The sequence below is a fragment of the Poromitra crassiceps genome (assembly GCF_964638095.1).
Source record: "Poromitra crassiceps genome assembly, chromosome: 14".
NCBI classification, from domain to species: Eukaryota; Metazoa; Chordata; class Actinopteri; order Beryciformes; family Melamphaidae; genus Poromitra; species Poromitra crassiceps.
In genome coordinates, this window is record NC_139633.1 from 13546370 (window position 1) to 13563869 (window position 17500).

General features: G+C 44.3%; 1 protein-coding gene across 1 annotated transcript in view; it reads left to right on the forward strand.

Moving 5' to 3' along the window:
* Positions 1–17500, forward strand: part of galnt2 (UDP-N-acetyl-alpha-D-galactosamine:polypeptide N-acetylgalactosaminyltransferase 2) — a gene marked incomplete at both ends in the record, with an annotated part of 67031 nt that overhangs the window by 28215 nt on the left and 21316 nt on the right. The window contains 2 exons of the mRNA XM_083650867.1: positions 11549–11636; positions 14445–14598. Coding sequence (XP_083506993.1) covers positions 11549–11636; positions 14445–14598 — 242 coding nt within the window. The remainder of the gene's footprint in view (positions 1–11548; positions 11637–14444; positions 14599–17500) is intronic.

Below are 17500 nucleotides of genomic sequence, written 5' to 3' on the forward strand. Positions count from 1 at the left end.
CAAGGATCAAATTTAATTGCGCACAAATTTTTACATTTTTTGCGGTCAAACTTTCAGCCACAGAGGTAAACGATAAAAAAAATCAAAAATCATTGTACTTCTTTTTTATAATACACAACAGGCCGCCTGCCAAAATACACAGGGGAATTGACAGTTTGTCGATCTGCTGCCAAAATATACAAAAACATTGCCTTTGACTGCTGGCTTGTGGCTGACATGATGTACTTTTTTAGTATGTTTTTTATGTTTATATGTTTTTGTGGTGTGTGCCGCAGATGAACCTCCTTTGGAGCTAGTCTGCCTACGCCCACTCAACCCAGTGAGCAAAACAGCTGTCGCTTTGCTGATTTCATAGCGTTCCTGTCACTCTTTTCTTCAGTTATTATGTCAATTTTTTCAGTTGATGCCACCTGCAAATTCATCCCACAAAGAACAACAGTATGAATCACTGAAGAGATGAGATAGTTATTTTTTTTATCGCATGACTAACGTCTTGATTGAAGTATAAAACTGCAATTAGTTTTTAGAGAAACCAGTATACGTCTGTCTCAAACTTGGCTGCCAGTCAGACTAGTGGTAGGAAATGATTTTAAATCGGTGGCTCTACCGTCCTACATTCTCCATTCTCTTACTGTTAGACAAGCAACCCGGAGTAGAACTGTGACCCCCGATAGGAGTCGATATTGACAAACCTATAATTTTAGCACATTTATCGATTTGAAACAAAAACAAAATATACCGGTAAGTTTCCGGTTGCTTTATTGATATTTTTATGTTGAAAAACCAATAAAGAGTGTGTTCTAATTGTATTTGAGAAGTGCAAATGTTACACAAAGAGGAGTCGCCAGACTATCGCCACACTTTTCGCACTGTACAAGTGCAGGAGAGAGTCTGGCTCCACTCACTCTCATTCTGGTATAGCAAAAGAAAAAAAATCTCCGTTATCTTAACAACCATCGCACCGAGCAGGCCTGCTTTATTGCACAATCCAAATCTGCGTCAAAACTTGCCATTTTCAGCGTGTAGCTTGCTAGCTAGCGTTGTTGTTGTTCCACAGCGGCAGGAGGCATTCGAGAGCGACATGCAGGGAGCGGAAAGGGATTTCCCTTCACTCCGACTTTAATGGTCGGAGCCAATGGCAGTGATGCGTGATTTCTAACCCCACATAGGATAAGCAATAACCACGCCCTGTGGCGCCGGGATTGGCCAGGAGCAACACTGGAGCAGCACTGGAGGGCATGCAGCCCAGCGATTTCATGAACCAACTGAATAGCTCTTGAGAAGGACAGCGATTTCAAGAGCGGACATTGAAATTAATTATGGTCACCTACCTTCCTTAGCATAGTAATAATAATAATAAGCATAATAATTGTAATCTACACAATGTACACAATCTACAAAAACATGCAATAATATAAACGGTGTTGTGTTCACGTTCATAGCTCATATATTATAATGTATCATATCGTTAATTTCAAGCTCAATTCTTACCCAGAGAAAAGGTACAGCACTGAAAATGTAACAAGCAATAGTTTTTTAAACATCTTTATTTTAAAAGATGAAAACCCCCAGGTGCTTTAGTCCCAAGCTTCAATGCTCCTGGCCAATCCCGGGGCCACAGGGCGTGGTTATTGCTTATCCTATGTGGGGTTAGAAATCACGCGGCAGTGATTGCTTACACCCACAGTACAGCCTGCTTCGCACAAAGAGCAACTCCTCTGATGAAATGGTGGTTTCATCCAACATAGAATGAAACTGATATTGTTTTGATGTTTTTTTCTTAGAATGGAGTGTGCTACATCTGAGTCAGTTTGGATATGAGCCGGTTGCCTTTAATGTTGACTCACTGTGAACAACAGCACTTCCTGGTCAACAGCAGCAGTACGATTTATGTTCCTGTTTATTAGTGAGACAGATGAGAGGGGCTGTGAATGGAAAGACACACACTTCTGCAGAGGGCTGTTTGCATGGGAATATTGTGTGTGTGTGTGCGTGTGTGTGTGTGTGTGTGTGTGTGTGTGTGTGTGTGTGTGTGTGTGTGTTTTCATGCGTGTGTGTTTTTCTATACATGACTTCCACAGTATTCAAGCCCTATTGAATGTAGCGAGAGCAACATTAAAAGCATTGTTGTGTGGCTGACTGGCTGTCTTCCATTATGCTGGAAAATTGATTTTCCTCTGTGAAAGCATAGCAGAGTGTATTGTTCACATGGTCCTGTAGAGAGGATGAAGACAGTTCTGCAAAGCCCCGGCTTCATGAAACCCTTTCAGAACCAGTTGGATGAAGTCCAAAACGCACGGCTGTCAAGCTAGCAACATCAAATCAAAGCCGTTGACGGCTTTTATCCAAAACATCTTGCTGTATTATGTCAGTGTGCGTACGTTTAGCATGGACAGACCCATTTGGAATTGAACCCCCCCCCTCACTCTGGCAGTGTTAATGCCAGAGTCTATCTCAGGGGTGGGCAACCGGCAGCCCGCGCGACCTCAGTGTGGCCCCTAGGTCAATTTCCTTTTTTTTTTTTTTTTTTTTTTTTATACAAGGTGGATGTTTTTGGTGATGTACCCCATCAAATTGCTGTTTTAAAGCTAGAGCAAAGTTTCTGGTGTCATCTGAATGGAAGAATTACAAAATTTGAATATGAAAAATATAAATCTTGGTATAATAAACTTTGATTACCAGTCCTTTTCATCAAATTAGTAGCTATAATTGGGAGTGATGGTGTTACAGTAGGCTACTGGTGGAAGTGCACGGTCACAATCTGGCCCTCTGGTGGCGAGGAATTTTCTGTGTGGCCCTCTCTATCATCAAAGTTGCCCATCCCTGGTCTATGTATTGAGCTACTATAGGACCAAATAATGACCAATAGGTCCTATATTCACCTTATGTAGCCCCGCCCACTTGACCCATTGTGTCATGACTTCCTGTTCAAAACACCGGCTGTTTTACCTGCTCAAACTAGTCCCTGACTCACCTGGTCAAGCCTAGTTTGACTCACATATTATGAGTCAGACTAGGGTTTATGAGTCACAGGAAGTGTAAACACAATCAGATCTTATGATTGTGTTTACACTTCCTAGTTAGTCTCTCAAGCCAGACTGTCTCTTCTACATAAGGTGAATAGCTGCTATATAGGGACCTTTTTGAGATGTGAGGCTTCTGCAGGATATGGACCTCAAGATGTTACGCTGTGAATAATGAGCCCCTCTTGAAGCGTGATTTCAATGTGACCAAAGATTGTTGGTGTTGTTCTTCCTGGCTCTGTGTTCCTGCTGGAGGAGCTGAGTCGAGAGGAGCCAAGGGGGCTGGAGAGGTGAGGAGATAACCAGCGGAGATTTCAAATGTCAAGCTGCTGGTGACAGGGAGGAAGGAGAAGTGAGGAGAGGTGAGGAGGAGGAGGAGGCTTGTGTGGGGGAGGGGGACAGGATGAGAGGAGGAGATGATGAGATGTGCAGAGGAGAGTGGAGGAGGTGAAGGAGGAGGTGAAGGAGGAGGTGAGATGCATTAAGAGATGTTGAAGTGGACGACTGAGGAGAAATTCAAAGGTGGGGAGTGAGAGGTCTACTGACCGCGTCGCTGGAAATCACTGGTGGGGGGTAAAGCAAAAGACTGCAAACAGTAGGTCCTCCCTCTCTCTCTCTCTCTCTCTCTCTCTCCATCTCTCCCTCGCTCTCCCCGTGTGTGTGTGTGATGACCTCACAGTTGCAGCTGTTTTTAAAACCAGTTTTCAGCAACAAGGTCCTTTTGGCTCCTTTCATGTTGAGCTACTGCCTGAAGACCCTCTCACGGTGCGTGCGTGTGTGTGTGTGCACGTGCCTGTGTGTGTGTGTGTGTGTGTGCATGTGCGCACGTGTGTGTGTGTGTGTGTGTGTGTGTGTGCGCACGCACGCACGTGTGTGTGTGTGTGTGTGTGTGTGTGCGCGCATGTGCGCACATGTGTGTGTGTGCGCATGTGCGCACGTGTGTGTGTGTGTGTGTGTGCGCACGTGTGTGTGTGCGCACGTGTGTGTGTGTGTGTGTGTGTGTGTGTGTGGCCTGAGGACACAGAGCTGTGTGAAAGATGTGAGTTGTTGGAGATCCTTTCTTCTCCTGACCTGGACAAACAACATGGAGTGCTAGTAGCCAGACAGCACAGCATCACCGCGGGGAGCCTGACCTGGACCTGGGGGATATTAACACGGTCACAGTGTGAACGCAGAGTTAAACACTCGCTGTTAAACATGTCACATGTTATATGTACCACATGCCCATTTCTGCTTTTGACTCACATTATGTGTCAGGCTAGGGTTTATGAGTCACATGAAGTGTAAACACAATTAGAACTTCCAATTGTGTTTACACTTCCTGTTAGTCTCTCAAGCCAGACTGTCTCTTCTACATAAGAGGAATAGAGAAGAGGGGATGTGATGCAGTGATGTGAGGTAAAAAGGAAAATTCAATAATATAGTGCAATACAAAAATGACAATATGAATCATCATGGGTGAGAAAGACCAACGGTGATCTTGGCTCCATTTGGTTCTGCTGCAGTAATCACAAATGAGGTGGCTTAGCCGTCATCACAGTTTCACAACCTCTCCAGGCTCTGACATTAGATTATTTGCACTTTGTCATTAGCTTTTTTTCCCCTAGCGAGCGAGCGCCATTGCTGGAAAGATGCGTGACTCAGATATAAACATAATGTTGTTGTGCACAGTCACACTTTGTTGTGACTGAAGCTTTAATTCCATGGTATTGTGGTTGAACCAACCCGACTGTTGTCCTGACTCAAGAGGGAAGGTCATTCATTTCATTTCTTTTACATTCATTTAACCAGACAGGCCTTTTTTCTTTTTTAAGATATCTTTGTGGCATTTTGTATTTATTGGACAGGACGGTGAGAGATCGATCGATAGAACCCAGGAAGGACTTAACCTTACCTTTCTCTCGTTTAAAGTGATGGTCAGGCAAAAGAACGGCTGTAACATTTCTTTTTGAATACTGTACCCCAGTGGTTCTCAAATCTTTTCACATGAAGGACCCCTAAACTGACAAAAATTAGACCATGGACCCCCATTTGATAGGATTTTGTCCCACGGTCCCACATATGATAATAAGATTGATGCTTTTAGATGTTTTATTACAGAAAGTGTATAAAAGCCATGACCAAAATAGTCATTGTGTTACTTATGAATGGAATTATAGCGAAAATAAATTAACCCCCTTTTGGCTGGGGACCCCCTGGAACCCCCTCAAGGCCCCCTGGGCGTCCCTGTACCCCCATTTGAGAACCACTGCTGTAACCTGTCCTGTGGCACTAAACAGTGCTTGGTTGGGGGTCCTGAAGGTCAGAGGTGAAGCTCAGTAGGGGGAGTCAGTGTCTTGCTCAGGGACACGTTAGCAGGGCGTGCTTGCTGTCTCAGGGGTTTGAACCTGGCCTTCTTGAAGGATGTCCCCTGTAATCACTAACAGGGGACATCCTGGCCAACGTGCTCCTGGCCGGCCTACCTGCCACCGACATCCGACCGCTTCAGCTCATTCAGAACGCTGCAGCCCGTCTGGTATTCAACCAACCCAAATTCTCTCACATCATTCCCCTCTTCCAGGAGCTCCACTGGCTTCCCATCTCGGCCCGCATCAAATTCAAGTCACTGGTACTGGTCTACAGGGCTGTACACCAGTCAGCTCCCCTGTACCTGCAATCTATGGTCAGGTTCCAAACCTCAGCGCTGAGCTCCCTTCGCTCCTCCACCAGTGCAGGTCACCTCGCCCCTCCTTCGCTACGGGGGCTCAAAAGTCGCTCATCCCGATCTCGACTCTTCTCGTCCCTGGCACCTCAATGGTGGAACGAGCTTCCACCTTCGGTCAGGACGGCTGAATCACTGCCGATCTTTCGGAAAAGACTAAAGACACACCTTTTCAGGCTCCATCTGGGCCCTTCTTGATCTAACTTTGTTCTCTCTCTTTCTTTATTAAAAAAAATAATAATAAAAAAAATTACTAACCTAAACTTGTTCCACTGTTCCTTCAGAAGTTGTAGTTGTCATAGACTGTGCTCCATAGTTGATTGCTCTATTGCTGACAAAAATGTGTTATTGTAAGTCGCTTTGGATAAAAGTGTCTGCCAAATGATGTAATGTAATGTAACTAACATCACCTACTGCAGCTGCCTCCCCTTCCCGTTGAGTAAGTGTTCACCAAATGGCATTTTGTTCCATAAAACAATATACTACTGACTAGAAGAAAGCCAACAATATATTTCTGGGTGACGCTTCTTTTTCCTTGACCTTTTACAAAACGAGGCGTATGTCACTTCGGAACAAACTAAAAATAACTCTGGACTGATGCTGCGTGTGGGAGCCGGTGATGTGTGTAGAATCTCTCCCCAAGTTCTTTAGAGGTGACCTGTCCTGTTGAGCGTTTTCTCCAGATATGCTCTTGTTACGTGAGTAGTGATGACAGGCCTCAGCACTATATTAAACTGTCGTCCCCCTGAGCTCGGCTGTCCGTCAGCATATTTCATGACTTCCCCTCCTCCTCCTCTCTGCTTCTGATGCGTGCTGCTGGACCAGTCTGCTGAGGGATTCTGCACTCAATTAAGCCCACAGAACATTTCACATCATCGGCGCAATTTTTTTGTATTGGACAGATGGACACAGGCATGGCTTTTGCTAGCTTTAGACTCTGCCAACAAAACCAATTTGTGTTTGATTTCATATCTGGGATCATTTGTAAAGCGAACGACCGTCAGCTCTTCTGCTGCTGACTCTCCATCGACCCCTGTGGACAGAGACTGGCTTTACACCACAGTGACAGACAGGGAGCAACTATGCAGCCACTCTGCTTCTTTCTCTCAATGAGCTCTGTGTGTGTGTGTGTGTGTGTGTGTGTGTGTGTGTGTGTGTGTGTGTGTGTGTGTGTGTGTGTGTGTGTGTGTGTGTGTGTGTGTGTGTGTGTGTGTGTGTGTGTGCGGCACACGTGTGTGTGTGCGTGCGCATGTTTGAAATTCAATCTGTGTGCTTGTCTTTTTGCCTCTGTGTCACAACCATCTGTCAAATGGCACACTAACGAAGTGGCTTCCAAACTGACACAGCATCGGAGAGTGAGGGAGGGAGAGAGAAACCAGAGAGGGAGGGAGAGACAGAGAGAGAGAGAGAGAAACCGGAGAGGGAGGGAGAGACAGAGAGAGAGAGAGAGAAACCAGAGAGGGAGGGAGAGACAGAGAGAGAGAGAGAGAAACCAGAGAGGGAGGGAGAGACAGAGAGAGAGAGGGAGGGAGAGACAGAGGGAGAGGGGGGGAAAGAGAGTGCAGAAAAAGAGAAGAATTTATTATGAGAGGTTTGTTGTTTCAGCATCTCACTTTGTGACGTGTGTGTGTGTGTGTGTGTGTGTGTTTTGCATTCAGTGCATTTGGTCCAGTGACGTCCCATCAGCGCATCTTCAGTCGACCTTGAGTGAGCCCTTCCTGGTTTTAGCTCATATTTTCCCTCTAGAACCCCCGAGAGAGAAGATTGAGCGTCCTTCAGGGTTTCACAAAGTGGATGTCGACTAAAAAAAGTAGAGCCCGACCGATATATCAGTCCACCGATATTATCGGCCGATGTTGGCCGATATTGCAGATATTTTTTTATTTTGTATTCTTTAAGTTATGGACAGCATGTGTATATTTGATCTTTTTTCTTAACTCAAGTTATATTTTATATTCTATTTGTGTTTTTCTATTTCTAGTTATTTATAATTATTAAATTCCCAGTGAAGTTTACTGTTTCATTGCATTGATGTCATTTTGGACTGTAAAATATCCTGCCTACATTACATACCTCAAGTCATATCTTTCTCAAGTGTTTGATATTTGAGGGATCATAAAAAAGTGTAATATAAGGTGTATATTTAATATAAGCCGATATCGGCCGATATATCTATATCGGACATTTTTTACTCCCTAATATCAGTATCGGCATCGGCCTCAAAAATCCAGTATCGGTCAGGCTCTAAAAAAAGAAAGACACTATTCGCTATTCGGTGGTGTTAGTTTAATTTAAACTGATATAACCCGAAAGGAAGAAACCCCTGAACACGACTGCACCTTGTTAACAATAACTTGCCGGTCCTGAAGATTGGACACCTCGCTCTGTTCTGTTATTAATATTTCTGCCTCTAGCTGGCGCTGAATTGGAGTGAGGTGTGCTTGTGTGTGCACACTTTATGAATGTTAGTCGTGTGCCCCTAGAGGAGAGAAAGAGATTGGCTGAGGCCATTTTCACTAAAAGGTTTTCAAAGCCCTTCATATGATTTATAAGGGATATAAGAATAGCTTTCCAACATCTGCTCTGTACAGTTATCCTTTCCAATCTTATTTATTTAATTGATAAGCCATATGTATGGCTGCTATTTGTTGATAAATCAAACATGTTGGATCTTAAAGCCCTGCATCGCTGTCATTATCCCCTATAATGCCTACTGTCTTTGTGGTATCTGTGGTGGACTGCACTTCCCATAAATCACTGGGAGGTGTAGTCAGGAAGCCAATTCTGCAGCTGTCCCTTTGCTTTGACTTTCTCCCCACTCTCTCTCCTCTTCCCTTCTCTCACTCAACCCTTTTTCATTTTCTTATTTTTCTCTTTGTCCATTTGCTCTTGTTTCATTCTTGTTTCCATCTCAGCTGTCCCTGTCTCTCATCACTCCATCCTCTCACGTCATCACTCCTCTCTGCTCTCTTCTTCTGTCCTTTCTGGCTCCTCGCACCTCCATAAAATGATGCTTTCTTTCTTTCTTTCTTTTTTGTTCAAAGTTTTTTTATTCGTTTTCTGTATATCATACAAAATACAAATACAGATTTAAATACACTTGACACTTTTAAACAAAAACCCATCCCACGAGAACCCCTAGCCTATTACACCACATACATCATGTCATACATCACAGCATATCAATACACAAAGACACACAGAAGAAAAACAAAAACAGATTAATGAAAATAAATATGAGAGAGGGGGGGGGGGTAAATCTATACATTTGAAATGCTTGAAGCGTCCATTTTCTCTACCTGGTCCAGGACTGGCTGATGCTTTCTTTCTGTTGAAACTAGTACAAACATAACATTACCAGTCAGACATGAGAAACACTGTGCATTAACTCAGTATGTTCAATGATTCTTGGAACAAAATCTGATGTTTTGTTTGGCTGCATTTTCTACACAGGTGAGCTCATGGCATTTGAACTTTTCCCCCCTCAGCTCTGCTGTGCTGAGGGTGTATGAGTAGCTACAGCTACATACCATACTGCTGATTTGTGTTGTTGTTACAGTCTATGCTGGTCAGGCAAGTCGCCTTTTGAATCGCCCTCTGAATCGAATTAATTAATTAGCCGTCATTCACACACAGGAAAAGTTACAACTGTGAGAATGGATGTCAACATGACAGCAACAAAGGCAATTCAGTTCAGTTTCTGTAGAAGGCAGCAGTAATACATGCTGTCTATTTTGATAAATATAGGACGACTCAGCCTGACGTCACTGCCACCCAGAAATGCGCCACCCCGCGGCAGTTAACTAGCATGAGTTGTGCCAAACAAACGTTAATATCTCAAAAACTATACATCACATCGCTTATATTTTGACATTCTGAGTGAGAGCAGAAGTAGCTCGAGAGTTTGATGTAGAATATATGCATGTCGTGTTAAAGTTGTGTGAACTGTCGCAGTTTTTATAATGTAAACAGAGTCAGCCGGCTAGAGTCAGACACTCAAGCCTTCCCAAAGTTCAGGCTCCATAGGGTTCCATTGCCGTTGCCACCCAGTGACGCGGTTTGTTTACCAAAATGCTGCTCGGCTGATCCCTCGTATTACAGTAGAACATAAAAAACAAAGAAAACCGGCACTCAGTCACGAGTCTATTATTCTTATTTCATTCTGGCCAAGAAACCAACGCGTTAGGCCTTAGGCCATCATCATCTCTGATCATGGCTGATGGATTCTTGCTGTGTTTTTTTTTTGCTCCATGCTTACTGACACTTCCCGCCAGTGTGTGGTGCATGTAAGGAGGTAACTCTTTAATCCCTAGTGGAATAATCTTATCTTTATAATCCCTGCTTGATCGGCCATAAAGATGCAGATATCCTCTTAACAAACTCAGAAAGCTGAACCTTGAAAGTGATGACTTTGTAATATTCTGCGATGAGTAATGGCCTTTGTGTGTGTGTGTGTGTGTGTGTGTGTGTGTGTGTGTGCGCATGCTCAGCTGTCTTGAATATCTACATAGAAATGATTTTGGTGGCATGTAAGATGTGTGAAGTGGACGATCACAACACCTTGTTCCAGTCACTTGAAAAACGGTCGCAGACAGTTGAAGAACAGAACCAAAGTGATGTGAAGGTCCTTTTTTCCTCCAGACCAAACACTTGACCCTGGAGTATGATCTGCAGCGCTCCCCCTGGCCGGCATAGGAATTGCTTATGTTGGTCCCTTGGTCGTCTTATGGAGGCAGAGTAAACAGATCATTCAGATCAATAGGGTGTTTTGGAGAAAGGCCGACGGCGGTGAAGAGGAACAAAGAGTGCACTGCTGAGACCCCGAGAGAAAATGAGAAAGCTAGACGGTGATTTTCTCAATCCAAGGTTAGCCAGCAGTCTGGCCCGGGCCTGAATAGCACTAATAGCCAAAGCGCTCAGTGTATTGATTGACTCATTATGGACGCTCGGAGAGATGGACAGATGGAGAATGGCTGGATCATCTAGTATCCATCCACATTAATGGCTGTGTGGCTGTGTTTCTGAATGATCAGCTCAATAGGGATGGGTTGGTGGATGGGCCGATGGATTGGTGGGTGGACCGGGCCATGGATGGACAAATTGATGAATGGACAGATGAAAAAATGAAACAACAGATGAGTGAGTGAATAAGCAACAGATGACTGAAAGACTTAAGTGTATGGATGAATGAACAGGATGGGTTAATGAACGAGTTGTAGCTCTTTTGCCAGAAAACTGCTTTGATGACTGAACCTCATTTTGGGTCGGGTTACATTTCTCAGTGAGTCGCTTCGTCAGACTGCGGTTCTGGTTACATTCCGATCAAGTTGTTATGAGGGGTTTCCTATCATGAGTTTCTGGTTTTATCGGATATGGAGACAGCTGACAGAATGTGACTTTCTCTGTGGGCTTTCAGATGTAAATGTAGGTGCAGGTTCCTGTGCTCTCCATGCCTGATTCAAACCTCACCATCGTCATATTTAGAGATTCAGGTCTCTGTGTCACACGTGGGATTCCCTCTCTCCCACATTTCTCCTGACACTCTCCGCTGTATCTATTGTAGAGCTGATCTAAATATAATCTTCAATAAAACATTCTTCTGCCTCGGACCAGATACATCAGCCCACCTGTCTGCTGCTCTGATCTCTGTTGATATATACAAGTGACTCCTGTCTGCTGGCATTCACAATCACCTGTGTGTGTGTGTGTGTGTGTGTGTGTGTGTGTGTGTGTGTGTGTGTGTGTGTGTGTGTGTGTGTGCGTGTGCGTGTGTGTGTGCGTGCGTGCATATCGTATGTCTTACCGTGCTTTGTGTTTCTTGCAGGATGAATGGGGCTCCAGCGACTCGTCCAGTAGAAACCAGGCTCACAGCTCTGACGACAAGACACACAGTGTGGAGACGCTGCCGCCAGGTGGGACCCCTCACTACACTACCCATAATGCACCACAGCCACACTGCGACCCCTCACTACACTACCCATAATGCACCACAGCCACACTGCGACCCCTCACTACACTACCCATAATGCACCACAGCCACACTGCGAGCCCTCACTACACTACCCATAATGCACCACAGCCACACTGCGACCCCTCACTACACTACCCATAATGCACCACAGCCACACTGCGACCCCTCACTACACTACCCATAATGCACCACAGCCACACTGCGACCCCTCACTACACTACCCATAATGCACCACAGCCACACTGCCCACGCTTACACCACTGTAATGGTGACATTCATTAGGTAGGAAAGTGCACCCACTAGTGATCCATCACAACAATGTTACACATGATTCATCACAGAGAGAGAGAGAGAGAGACTACAAGATTAATAAGGCAATACTATTCATTTGATTTGATTTGCTTAATTTGAATTTAAAAAGTTAATAGAACATGAAGATCCTCAGTCTTCTTAACAACGATAGATAGATAGATAGAGATTGATAGATAGATAGATAGATAGATAGATAGATAGATAGATATATATAATTGTTTTATAATAAAATAAAATATAATGGAAGTACATGCAGTTGTTTATTTTAATTATGGATCATAATACAATTCAATTCCAAATGCACTTTTATTTTAAAAGTAGCCACACAGTGAGAAAAAAGAAAGTGAGAAAAAATAAATCATGTATTGGGGGAAAAGAAGTGATGCATCGATTTAAGATGCATCGATAATCGTAATCGAATCGAATCGTAGCCCTCTGAATCGTAATCGAATCGAATCGTGAGGCCAGTGAAGATTCACAGCCCTAGTGGGGACATGAAAGCTCAACATGACCAATTTGCCTCTGCTAGTGTACAACATCTCACTGAGATGACCTTCTGTTACCATGGCAACATGATACAGCCAGTAATCTGATCCCAAACGAAATGGTTTCAACTGCCGAAGCCACTAATTAATCCAGAATCATTTGGGGATGCATTTTAATCTTTCCGCAAAAAACACCCAACTATGCGTCCCCACCCAGAGCCGGAGAAACATTATTGCAGAGAACCGTGCAGTAGTGAGTTCAGAGCCGAGGAGGAAAGTGACAAGAGAGAGAGAGAGAGAGAAGCTGGTGGTCTCTCTCTCTCTCTCTCTCTCTCTCTGTATTTCACATTCAGCACCTCTCTCCTCGCCTCAGCTCAAAGTCCAGCTGCCGCTCCTTCAGCAGCCCCTCAGCGCTCACTCTCTTATCTGATCCACCACTTGAAATGGAATCCAATTCGATTGTTCACGTGGAGGTGTTTCAACTTCAGGGTGACTTTGGGTCTATCACACAATCTCACCTGTGTTCCACACACACACGCACACACACACGCACACGCACACGCACACACACACACACACACACACACACACACACAGAGCAGAGAATAGGAGCTGAGAGTAGAGAATGGAAAGCTAAGGAGGAGGAGAGAAGAGGTGGAGTGAAGGGAGAAAGGAGGAGAGGAGATGTGCTGAGAAAAGGGTGAACTGGGCCCGGTTGTTCAAAAGTAATCCCATCGATCGGATAACGGATTGGATCAAATCTTTAAAATGGTTTGTTCAAAAGAAAAAAAGGAATCTGAAATCGGATTGGATTACGTAATGCAATCTTTGTTTTGATCCGGATCAAACCCTTCAGTATGCGTTGTTCAAAACCTTTTAGTAGGATTGGGATAACTTTGACTCAGGATTAAACTGATCCCAGCAGAACGGTAGCCTGGGTAAACCCAGCCGTCGACGTGACGTCACAGGCTATATGCCTGTAGCGTAAATTGACTTTGTTGGCTTTGTGACTGATAGCACATAGAGGTCACGTGGAGGCTGGGTTTACCCAGGCTACTAGAACGGTGGCTTCAGGGTGGATTTCAGTCACACAAATGTAATGAAACTTTAAAATTGGTTAAATAATCCAATATTGTGTGTGTGTGTGTGTGTGTGTGTGTGTGTGTGTGTGTGTGTGGAAGACAGAGGTAGAGACTTGTGAAGTTGAAACATTAATTCAACACATTAATTACTGGCTGCCATTAAACATTGATATCAGCAAGGACATCACACGCTCAGCCGTGTCTCGTCAGAGGCACTATTATAGTCACAGACAGATCATCACATGCTCGGGCCAATTAGCATGCCAGACACACACTCACACACACGCACACGCACACACACACACACACACACACACACACACACACACACACACACACACACACACACACACACTTACACACTGACTGTCTCCTCCTGTCTCCCTCTCCCTGTCTGTCATGCACACACCCATCCATACTGATAGTGTAATCTTACCCTGCCATATGCTTAACACGAGTCATTAGCATAGCAGCTGCATCCAGCTAATTAGCTGCATTGTTATCCGTGTGTGCGTGTGCGTGCGTGTGCGTGTGTGTGTGTGTGTGTGTGTGTGTGTGTGTGTGTGTGTCAGTGCGTGTGCGTGCGTGTGTGCCTCTGTAGTCAGTGACAGACTGTGAAATTAAACATGACAACTTTCTCTGTTTAGTGCGCAATAATCAAACTAATCTAGCCAGACAGAATGTGTGTGTGTGTGTGTGTGTGTGTGTTTGTTTTTCTGAACTCATAGATCACTCTACACTAAATCAGTGAATTGATAAGATCAGCATGATTTTTTTGATCGACTCCAGTGCAATAAGAGATGCCTTATTGTGTGCGTGTGTCTGTGACTCTGTGTGTGTGTGTGTGTGTGTGTGTGTGTGTGTGTCCAGGTAAGGTGCGCTGGCAGGACTTTGACCAGGACCTGTATGTTGGAGCCACAGTGGTCCGACCGGGCCAAGACCCCTACGCCAGGAACAAGTTCAACCAAGTAGAGAGCGACAAACTCCGCATGGACAGATCAGTGCCAGACACAAGACATGACCAGTATGTATTATTACACACATGACACACACACACACACACACACACACACACACACACACACACACATCGAAACATGCTCATGCAGTTAGAATCATGAACCACAGGGCTGTTTACATCACACTGTTTTGAGATCTGTGTGTGTGCGCGCCGCGCGTGCATGTGTGTCATCGCTGTATGTAAATGATATCCTGATTGCAGTATGTGTAAATATATCCTTTACTATTCTCCCCCTAATTGGCTGATTGGCAGTAGAATGGAAAGGAACCCCTTGGGAACTTCCTCTATTGTAACCTATCAGATGAAACCAGGAAATGACCTATTTATTCTCATATGGAAACTCCCTGTTATTGGCCGAGTGCTCTGTTTGAGAAATGAATCAGGAGGGTCCACACACACATGAGAAGAATAGTAGTGTGTTTAATGTGTTTTAATAAGCTTGAGTCTTTTAATTAAATGGGCGACCATAGTATAATATTTCAATTATAATCATTAAAAGACAAAAGGACACATGCGTGGATGTCTTAATCTTTGGCTGTGCACCTCAGGTGGATGTTTTGATCAAGTCCTGCTCACACTTGGCGGAGTTTTACTAAGCTTGAGTGAGTCCCAAGGAGAGAGAGAGAGGGGAGGTTCCTCACATAGTCCTGGGCTGAGAACGCTCCAGAACAGACAGAGAGAGGGGAGGTTCCTCACATAGTCCTGGGCTGAGAACGCTCCAGAACAGACAGAGAGAGGGGAGGTTCCTCACATGGTCCTGGGCTGAGAACTAGGGATGTTCATTTTGAAAATTTTCCAAAATCGATAATCGGTGAGAATTAACGATCAATTATCGATTATCGATTTTATTAATACTTAGAAAATTTTCAATATTTTCAATTTTTTTTTTTTTTTTTTTTTTTAAACAAAATGAATGCCTATGGCAGAAAATACGAAAGACAACGTGTTCTCCTCAATGAACTCTTTATTTCAATGTGTCTCCTCTCCAACACTGCTGTCCCCGGCGCATGCCGGTGTGAATTTCTCATGTTTAAAACAGTTTTGTTGGCACAAAGGCCCGTGCCCAGCCAGAAAACTAGAGACTATATGAAGCTCCACCTCACGTTAGTCGGCTGTGCAATGGAGTGGGGCGAGGAGGAACGAATTCCACCCAAACCTAGTCCAATTTTTTTTTTTTTTTTTTTTTTTTTTTTTTTTTTAATAATTAAAAAATCGATCCAAATGCCACAGGATCGATTCCAATCCTTAACGATCGATTATCGATTTTCGATAATTGATGAACATCCCTACTGAGAACGCTCCAGAACAGACAGAGAGAGGGGAGCTTCCTCACATGCTCCTGGGCTGAGAACGCTGCAGAGCAGACAGAGACAGCAGAGCAGCAGATGACAGAAAGCCATCTCATTCAAGCCAGCCAGGGCATTCTCTTAACAGTGAGTTTACACAAAGACTGCCTGGAAGCTCCTTCTGCTTAGTGCCTGCTGATCAGTATGCAGGGCCTGTACGCAGAACAACTGAAACTACCACCATGTTTACCTTCATCCTTAAAGGGACAGCTCACCCTAAAATCAAAAATACATATTTTTCCTCTCACCTGTAGTGCTATTTATCCATCTGTATCGTTTTGGGATAGTTGCCTGAGTTTTGGAGATATCGGCCTGCAGAGATGTCTGCCTTCTCTCCAATACAATGGAACTGGATGGCACTCGGCTTGTGGTGCTCAAAGTGCCAAATAAATACATTTGATAAACTCAACAGCATTGTCTCTTTCCAGAAATCATGACCCGGTTACTCAAGATAATGCACAGGCTTTGTTGTGAGCAGTTTCATGTAGGAACTATTTTCTTTTGCAGTCTCATGTAGGAACTAGCTAGCAGCTAGCGGGTGTAGTCCGGTCAAAAGAAAACAATGACTACGTGAGACGACTGCACCCTCTCTAAATATGCAGTCTGACAGGGTTCCCAGTGGTCTTGACAATCATTTTTCGTGGACTTGGAAAATGTTTTTCAAAATGAATGGATGGCCTTGAAAGTACTTGCATTTGTCTTCATTTAAATGTAGCACCTAAATGAATCGATGTCATATCTTACCCCAGAAACATGCACATTTTGAGTCTTTGAATTGCGTCAAACAAAACCTTGAATGTGGGGAACAGTGATGTTCCAGTGAGTCAGTAGCATACTGGCTGTTTGGCATGTTGACGGGAATCTGATGACTGCTCTCGCAAAACACAATGGACCTTCTCTGAGAGAACCGAGTCATTCTATTTTGGTACCCTGAGTTAAGAGCAGCACGTCGTCCGTGCTGCTTTGGGCTGGTGTTTGTGTGGCTTGGCTGCACTTTGACTCTGATGACAGATGGGCTCACTGTTCAGGAGACAGACTGGGAGAGATTCTGCTGATTCTGCTTTAAGCCGAGTGTTTGGGAGTGAAGTCCTTATGTGGGGGCTTTCGCTTCTCGTTGAAGAGGCGGATGGCAGTTGGGTAGAAGCTGTCCCTGTGTCGAGAAGTTCTGCTACTTTCAGACATCAGTCTTCTACCATGGGGGACATCGCCCTAAAGAGTTTATGACCTGGGTGAAGAAGCTTGTACCTTCCGTCAGGGGCGTCATGCAAGCCAAAAATCTGAGGGGGCGAACTCTGGCGCCGCCCGGAGGGTGGCAAAAAATTTGGGGGGTTGGAAGCCAGATTTAGAGGAATACATGTATCTCATTTTAAATTAACAGACTGAGCAGGTGTAACCATAAGGCTATTTTCCAAACTGCTCAGCCTCCTGGAAAGATCCATAATCACCAGACTAAGTACATTGCCACTGCCCAGGCTCAATGGACTTGACAAAAAAGGGAGACCACATGTTTCAAAGCAATGTAACACAATGTTTATTTTGGCTGGTATTGCCTTTTCAGA